General features: G+C 34.3%; 2 protein-coding genes across 3 annotated transcripts; both read left to right on the top strand.

Annotated features, from left to right (window-relative positions):
* The first annotated feature begins 3,007 nt into the window (after window positions 1–3,007).
* LOC113782745 (probable FBD-associated F-box protein At1g32375) lies at window positions 3,008–6,199 on the top strand. 2 transcript variants are annotated; one of them, XM_027328657.1, is made up of 5 exons: window positions 3,008–3,304; window positions 3,597–4,555; window positions 4,793–4,972; window positions 5,081–5,411; window positions 5,970–6,199. In XM_027328657.1, the coding sequence occupies exons 1-4, from the start codon at window positions 3,301–3,303 to the stop codon at window positions 5,408–5,410; spliced, it is 1,473 nt and encodes a 490-aa protein (XP_027184458.1). In that variant the 5' UTR covers window positions 3,008–3,300; the 3' UTR covers window position 5,411; window positions 5,970–6,199. The 2 variants fall into 2 exon arrangements, with proteins under 2 accessions (XP_027184458.1, XP_027184457.1); XM_027328656.1 differs by lacking the exon at window positions 3,008–3,304 and having other exon boundaries at window positions 3,493–4,555.
* Window positions 6,200–7,778: 1,579 nt separating this feature from the next.
* LOC113782098 (agamous-like MADS-box protein AGL28) lies at window positions 7,779–8,324 on the top strand. The gene has a single exon (XM_027328009.1). The coding sequence runs from the start codon at window positions 7,779–7,781 to the stop codon at window positions 8,322–8,324; it is 546 nt and encodes a 181-aa protein (XP_027183810.1).
* Window positions 8,325–8,553: the final 229 nt, after the last annotated feature.

The following is an 8,553-nucleotide window of genomic DNA, read 5'->3' as shown; positions in this document are numbered from 1 at the left end:
TGTTACTTGATCCTAGTTTTCGTGCTATGAAATTTAAATTGATTCGTTTCTATTGTCTGATTCCATTTTAGTTACATATGTGCAATGTTAACAAATCAATTTTCAATTTTCAATTGTCCGATTGGTTTGACCATGAATCAACCTTCTTCCCTAGATGATTTGTAATAAAATCGTTTTGATAAAAAATTAGTCAAAATCAGTTAAACTAATGACTCGATTCAACTGATTGGCCCGGTTCTCAAACTTTTCTTTCTTAGTGTAATCAAAATTACTCGTTTTCCTAAATGATCTTTAAATCAAGAAATTTGCATCTCTATCATTTTATCAATTTAGTATCAGTGATTCCAACTTGTATTAATTTAGTTTTTCAAGTAGTTTTGAAAAATAAACATATTTTAGTCATGGATTTACATTTTTATATATAATTTTTAGGTGTATATTTGATTGCAAGTCTAGTATTTTTGGAATATTTTATATGATTAGTTGAATATAACTAAAAACTTAATTTCAATATTTCTAAAACTTATAGAATTATAAAATAATTATGACATCAAACTGACGTCAGCGGATTTTTGAGAACAGTCCGATCGATCCGATCAATTGACCCCTAACCTTATAGTTTAATTGAGTCGCCATCCAGTCCGAATTTAACAACATTGCTTGCTAGTATGTGCTTCAAAATAATCGTTTGACATAGGACTTCCAAACCCTCCTCTCAATTAAAGATTAGTAACCTTCTTTAACCATAGGAGGCCGCAAGTAAAGATTATTCACCTTTCTTACCATAGGTGGATCAAGTGTAGCTTTTGAAATTATAAAAAGATTATGTAAAAAAAAGTGCTAAAATGTAATGCATACGACGCTTTATATATCTTGAACAACCTAATTATTAAATGAGGTAATTTTGATACTTTAATTGGTTCCGGTCGGGTGTCTATGTAATTGTAGATTTGAGAGCTCGAGGGATTTGGTAAAACTCATTTGTGTACGAGTAAATTCATGAGTGCTTATTTACTTACCTCATAGAAACAATTTAATAATCTTAGAGAGCATTTTCCTATAACAATGTGCACGAATGCAGTTGCCAACATATCTATGGCAAATTTCTACGACAGAAACCACATGTCCCAGTTACCAACCTTTCCAGCAGAATATAAAGCGAGTCAGTAGCATGCGGTTAAACTGCCCCCTCAGCAATACCCTACGGCTTCCTGCAGGAAAGACCACATACACCATCCAAAACCCCGGCAATACAATCAGGGGTCCAATCCAATAGACTGCCTGATTCTTGAAGCTCCCTCCAACAAAAGCACATCCAAAGGAGTATGCCGGATTCATTGATCCGCCAGTGAAGGGCCCTGATGCCAAAATAGTGGCACCTGCAATCAATCCGATCGCCAAAGGTCCAATGGCCTCAAAGGGTTGTATTTGACTCGGGCAATTAGATTAATCCAGGCGGTTTTCCATCCTTTCTCCCTTCTTCTCCACCTTTTCTTCTCCACCGTTTTGGCAAAGTATTTGACTTGAATTCCATCATTCATCCATTTCCTCTGGGTGGGTGTAGAGAAGACATATTTCTTATTTGACCGCTAGAAATGCTTATTGCTGGATTTTACGAACATGTTTTCTTCTACTGATTGATGGTAGTCACTGCTGGATAAAATTACTAGTGCTGACTGCTAAAATGTTAATTGGCCTTGCATTTGACTTTAGTATAATGATGACAAGGTACTATTTTACTTCCTTTAATCATACTTGCAAGTCCACTGATACATACAATCTTTCATTAGAAAGAAACATATCATGTTGGTGTCTTTTGTTTCTTCCCAAACTGAATAAAAAAAATTACTTTTTTTTTTTTAAAAAAAATTTCCCTAATAAGGTAAGGGCAGAATGTAAAAATCCAGAAAGGAGCAGGAGATTATAATTCACGATTTCTGGTTCTTGAGATCTCGAGTTTAACTATTAGATCAATACCTCCTCGACCTCGAAAAATTACTCACTACTTAACCAGAAGTTTGATTAAGTTTCGTACAATTAAGTGAAAAGTGCCATCATTCTTAGTTCAGCATTGTGCTTGAGAGAAAACTATAAAAATTATACGAATGAACAATAGACAACCACAAACAAGCTACACCCCTGGTCAAACTTTTACAAATTAAGTACCCGTTTGGATGACTATTTTCTAAAATTTTGTTAAAAATTGTATTGTAGTAATTTGATATATGCGAGATAAAAAAGTGATTAAAAAATATATTCATGAAAAACAGAAAATATTTTGAGAAAAATGACAATCTATTATATCGATTTTTTCGATCAATCTGGTTAAACCTAGTAAAAACCACCAAATCAATGATTGCCCAACTTAAGTAATTAGCTTGGAGTGACCCAACCCAATTTTGAGATCATCTTGGGTTCGTTTAGATGGTGAATGGTTTTTTGAAAAAAAATATTTTGTAATGTCATAAATACGATTTCTAATATTTTTTTTATCTTTCTAACTACTTCTTTATTTTAGAAATATAATATCACAAAAAGTACTATAGTAATTATTAAAAAAAATTTCTCTAGTAATCTGCTGTCTAAACATACTCCTTATACCCAAACAAATCCGTAGCGCGAATTTCACAATCTTCAATCTTAACCTCATGCCGTCAAGCAAGCAACTATATCGAAATAGTTTAGTATTGCCCAAACTTTGAATTTTAGGAAAAAAAAAAGTATGCTCTAATTAACATTGGATCTGGGCACTTATTGGACTGATGTAGTTTACGTGTTAAATTTTTTGAAAAGTAAAGTTAATTTGAAAAGGCATATAAATGCAAAGGGGAATGGTAATACTAATTATTAGTGCGTGTATTTTCGATGTGATTTAAATATGTCAATGGTACCCATTAATTAGAATAACATGTATATGGTTTTTATACGAAATTTTACACCATTATAAATTTATGAGTATGTTTAAAAAAAAAAAAATTTAAACAGTTCACCACCTTGAGGGCCATGACCCTGCTCGGACAGAGATTACTGTGGCTTGGACTGTCGTCTCTGAGGAGCTTTCTCGGTCTTCTGCAACAGAAACTTCTGCTTTTTAACTCTGCTCTCGACCCTCCTCACCTTCCAGTTGTTTAACAATTTTCTGTTTCCTCGTATGTTATCTTTTTTCCCAAACAGATGGCCCATTGAAGATCTGGGGCAAATAAAGTTGGAAACATTAGGGATCATAACGGCCTTCCGGCTGGGATTTGCAGTATAATTCTCAGCTTCTCTGAGAAAGAAGAGAAAATCCCACAAAGATTTATGGGTAATACTCTTGCTTTGTCTATTTTTGTCTCTTCCCCCAATCAAGGCTTCCCTTGTTTCCATCCTTGTTTTCAGTGGCCTCCTTTGGAAAAAGAAATTATTAATACTGTGCTCTACTTCCTTAGATGCCTTTCCTTGGGAAAAAGGTATATATGCCTCACCCCATATTGTTGGACGTTATGGTTTAGATATGCTTGGCGATGCGTTGTAGTGTATAATATGTATGCAAAAAAGAAGTTGTCTTTCTCAAAGATGCGACAATATGGCTAACTTAAATACTTTGGATTCTACAGAAAATCCAAGCCAAAAGCGCCTAACTTTGTCAAGTGAAATGGATGCTGGTGCTTCTGTTGATAGGATTAGCAGTTTGCCCGATTCAGTTCTCTGTTACATTCTTTCTTTTTTGCCAACAACAAAATATGCTGTGGGAACAAGTATTTTATCTAAAAGATGGAAATTCCTGTGGACTGGAGTCCCCTACCTTCTTTTCGATGATGATCGCGTTCGTAAAAGCCCAGAAAGAGTGAGAAAATTTGAGCAATTTGTTAATAAGGTTCTGCTTCTAAGTACTGTGCAGAATATACTCAAGTTCCGTCTTTGTTGTGGAAATGAACTCATTGAGCCATTCTATGTCAATGCATGGATCAGCACTGCAATTATCCGGAATGTCCGAGTGCTGAAAGTTGTAGTTTTTGATTATCGTCGTGCTGATGTTGTCATTGAATTGCCTAGTTGCCTATTTACTTGCAGAACATTAGAGGATCTTGAATTGTGGGATAATCTAGATATCAATACACCAAATTTGGTTTGTCTTCCTAGACTAAAACGTCTAACGCTTTCTTACGTTCAATACAGAAATGATGAATCCGTCGGTAAGCTCATATCTGGCTGTCCAATACTAGAATTCCTGGATATTTCCAGATACGGCTTTGATAATGTGACAGTTTTTGTAATATCTTCACCTTCACTGAAACAACTCCGTTTTCGTGGTAACGATGACTTTCCTGAAAATCTTCACTACAAGGTTGCTATAAATACCCCAGCACTAGAGTCCCTTGATTATTCCAATCACATATGGCAGCACATTGACGTCAACTTTCAGAACATTACCTCTTTAGTTAGAGCAAAAATTGATGTTGAGGCTTTTCCTGGTGATGATCCACCTCAAAGTGGTTTTTGCAATTCACTTGTGGAACTGGTTCAGGCACTACACGGTGTAAAGATTCTCACTTTGTCACAGGAGACAATGAAGGTAAGTTACCAGTTCTTTCTCTTAATGTTGAGGACAGTGTACCAGCTTCTGTTGTAAACTTACTGCAAAATTATCGTGTCAGGAGCCTACGCGTTATATTCACTAGGCTTTGATGTTCGTAGTCGTCTATGTTTCCCAATGTCTTGTGATTTATTCGCTAAATTAAATATTGTAGCTAAATGCACAGATCAAGTTAAATAAGCGGGCTAGCTGCGAGCTAAATGATGTTTTATGTAGGCTCTGAGCTATGCCACCACCCGCTTGTCAACAAGGAGATTTGAAGGACTAACCAAATTGGTAGTAAGAGCTGGATGCTGTGAATGGACTTGCCTACAGGATTTGGTTGAAGTGGCAGTAAATTTAGAAGTTCTTGATTTCACAAAGGCAATCAACTTAGATGCTTTTGATATGCATAAGGTTAGTTTGGAATGAGAAAATTACCCCGAGGAAAAGGATGAATCTTTGTTATGCTTTCTTTTTCAAATGTGTATAGATGTTTTGAAGAGTTGCTTTTGTGGTAATTAGAATTGGCATAGAGAACACACTACAGAGTCATGCTGGAGGGATCCCATAGAAGTTCCCAGATGCTTGATAACGAGCCTGAAACAAATTTCATTTGAAGAACTTGAAGGCTTTGAAGATGAGCTTGCAATGATAGGCTACATTCTGAAGCATGGTAGCGTTCTAAACCGAATGCATCTAAGTTCTAAAGTCGGCGGCTTGAGCACAAAATTTCAGCTTACTCAGAAGGTACTACTGTTCCCTAGAAGATCCCCCACATGTCAAATTGCATTTTGCGGCAAGCTGGACCACGGTCCCTTTTCAGCAAGTCATAGTCCAATGGGGGAAACATGAGGTGAAGTTAAATTTTGACTCTTCTGATGCAGAATATTTTTAAATTGGAAGGAATGAGAATTTAAGAAGAAGTTGCATTTTTTTTCAAAGATATTTGTGACAATTTCAAATTTCTAAGCTGGAAACTGCTGCGGGAAATATGTTGTTCATCGAAGATTGTTTCAAATGCTGATATACGAAAATGGGATATCAATGTGCAAATGTAAGATGGACAAAAAGGAAAGTTAATTGGCCAATTTTTACTGTCTTTTTGAACCTAGGAAGCAAAACTTCTTCTTAAGCATGTCCTGAATGGGTTTTAATCTTTGATAGATAGCCATCCTTATTTTCTTTTAATGGTCAAGCTTTACTCTTTCAAAACCGTAAATCTACAAGTCTCTTGAATGGTGCATTCTTCTATATCCAATTCTTTGGTTGCATGTGGCTGAATTAGACAACTGAGAAATTGAACTGGGATTTCTGTTCTTCTTGCCAATGTTCTGAAATCATTCTTGCTTTCATCTCCTAGTCTTATTCGTATGAAGCCAGCATGCGATACCTTTTTTTTTTTCTTTGGCAGAAAATGAAGCAACATTGGTTGATTGGTGCAGTAAGGATCATATCCGGTGCTTATAACTTTCACCTACAATGAAAGATTCTGGATGAAGCTGGGTTGGAAGAATGTGGATGAAGCTTTTTGTACAAACTTTTTGCCAATGTTTGGGATATCTTTTTGTAGCAGAAAGTGAGGAGGCTGAAGCAAAACTCTTAACCTTGTCATTGCAGAAAGTATGAATTTTATTATCAGTATGGAAACTCTTAATGGTAGTGTAAAGGCCTAAAACTTAACTTCGACAACAAAAGTGACCGTTGTTGGCAAGGTAACTGGAATCGAAGCCATCCAAACTTTTTGTAACATTAAAAAAGAAAAAAAATAGTATTGTTGGTTATAAATGCGAATTCCTGTTTTAAATCTTTTCTCATGAAAATAACAAGTTGAAAAACAGAAGGGCACATGCAATTCTAAGATTGGAGTCCAAAGAAAATTTTCCACTTTCATCAAAATTATTACTCACTAGTCCAGAAATTCAATAATTTGAGGGGGTGGCATCTTGTTCTATCAATTTGAGACTATTATTTTCCCCATGCCTTAGCATGGTTTATTTATTGTGAATTTGTACAAGCATGAATAATTAAAATAAAAAAATTTAGAAATGATCGTACACATTCATTTATATTAATTTAGAAAATTAATGTGTTTTAAATGTTTATCTATCATACTAATTTTTAAAAAACTTCTTTACATATTTTACTATAATATAGAAGTATTCATCAAATATTGTAATGCATGTCAAAAAAATCGATAAATATTGTTTTTTAATAGACATTCTTTTAGATAATTAAAATTTTTATAATGACCATAAACCTAGAACTACATATTTCTACTTAATTAAGTACAAAAGATCCAACAATTTATTTTCTTCATCAACAAATATTTAGTAACCAATAATATTGGTAAATCTATCCATATAACAGTTAAAATTTTTTTATTATGCTAAGCTAATCCATATGATTAAAAACCATACGAGTTCAGCAAAAGAGATGATATTGTTGGAAGAGAGTGGAACTATAACAACAAATAATTCAAATTTATTTAAAAAGATAAAATTATTAGAGGAGTGAGAAACTGTAATAAAACTAAGAATTAATCTTTTCTATACTGTCAGTGTATACATATACGGATGGATTTAGATGCGTGTTATATTATCTCATCTTGAATTTGAATATCAAATGTTGCATATATGGTGTGCATCTAGATCAATTAATATATACACTAACAGCGCATAAAAGATTTACTTTTAAAACTAATTATAAGAGAGTCGGATACAAATATGGGCAAAACGTATACAAATATGGATAAAACATCCATTAAATCTTTTCATTTACTTTAAAACTAATTATAAGAGAGTCGGATACAAATATGGGCAAAATGTATACAAATATGGATAAAACGTTCATTAAATCTTTTCATTTACTTTAAAATTAATTATAAAAGAGTCGGATACAAATATGGATAAAACGTCCATTAAATCTTTTCATTTACGTTAAAACTACTTATAAAGAGTCAAATACAAATATGGGCAAAACGTATACAAATATGGATAAAACATCCATTAAATCTTTTCATTTACTTTAAAACTAATTATAAAAGAGTCGGATACAAATATGGACAAAACGTATACAAATACGGATAGAACATCCACTAAATCTTTTCATTTACTTTAAAACTAATTATAAAAGATAATAATTAAGCAATCCCTTGGCTTTCAACTATAAATTTGCATACAGAACTGAGAGACTCATTCCTGAGTTCACTTGTTGAAAACTCATGGGAGATAAGCAGATGAAAGGTCGTGAAAAAATTGAGATGAAAAAGATAGAAAAGGAGGATGATCTGTATGCTACTTTTTACAAACTAAGAGATGAGCTTTTCATGGAAGCAAGTGAACTTTGCACAACATGCAAAGTTGACATTGGAGTCATAATTTTTTCTCCAACTGGTGAGCCACACTCTTTCTTCCATCCAAATGCAGACAAAGTTTTCAATCGATTTCTGGGGAGAGACATGCCTAGGGACGATGCAGATCAACTTGCTGAGGCCCTTGCTCGAGCTAGAGTTGAACAGCTCGAGCAACAACTTCATGAGCTTGAAGTTCAACAAGAGATTGAAGAAGAACGAGCCAAGAAGTTGGATGAACTTTTTGCCCAGGATGGCATTGTTGGTTGGCCTGGGGTGCCAATTGATCAAATGGACATGGAAATGGTAACAAATCTGGAGGCAAAGATAGACAATCTGCTTCTCCAATTGGAGGAACATGCCAAGAAGTTGACAGAAGAGGCTTCTTCATCAAATGTTCCCCCCAGCAAGATTTGATTCTTAGTCTAATCTTCTGGATACATTTGTGATGGGATCAAAATAAGCATAGCCACATTTCTTTCCCTTCTGTTGGATCAAAATAAACATAGCCGCATTTCTTTCCCTTCTGTTCACCCCATCATTAGTGTTATTATTATTGCTATTACTATTATTGTTGATGTAGCTTATGCACTTTTTACCGAAAATATATCTGAATGCAGTTTCTGACTCAGCTGCATTTTTCTTG

Source organism: Coffea eugenioides, chromosome 9, assembly GCF_003713205.1.
Source record: "Coffea eugenioides isolate CCC68of chromosome 9, Ceug_1.0, whole genome shotgun sequence".
Classification (NCBI taxonomy): domain Eukaryota; kingdom Viridiplantae; phylum Streptophyta; class Magnoliopsida; order Gentianales; family Rubiaceae; genus Coffea; species Coffea eugenioides.
Note: the sequence above shows the minus strand (reverse complement) of the source record. Positions and strands in the feature narration are given on the sequence as shown.

What these genes read in the sequence shown, in the direction of transcription:
- LOC113782098 (XM_027328009.1), top strand. Translation starts at nt 7,779, where the DNA reads ATGGGAGATAAGCAGATGAAAGGTCGTGAAAAAATTGAGATGAAAAAG.
- LOC113782745 (XM_027328656.1), top strand. Translation starts at nt 3,527, where the DNA reads ATGCAAAAAAGAAGTTGTCTTTCTCAAAGATGCGACAATATGGCTAAC. An exon ending in TGTCACAGGAGACAATGAAG is followed by an intron (nt 4,556 to 4,792) that starts GTAAGTTACCAG and finishes TGTTTTATGTAG; the next exon opens with GCTCTGAGCTATGCCACCAC. An exon ending in ATGCTTTTGATATGCATAAG is followed by an intron (nt 4,973 to 5,080) that starts GTTAGTTTGGAA and finishes TGTGGTAATTAG; the next exon opens with AATTGGCATAGAGAACACAC.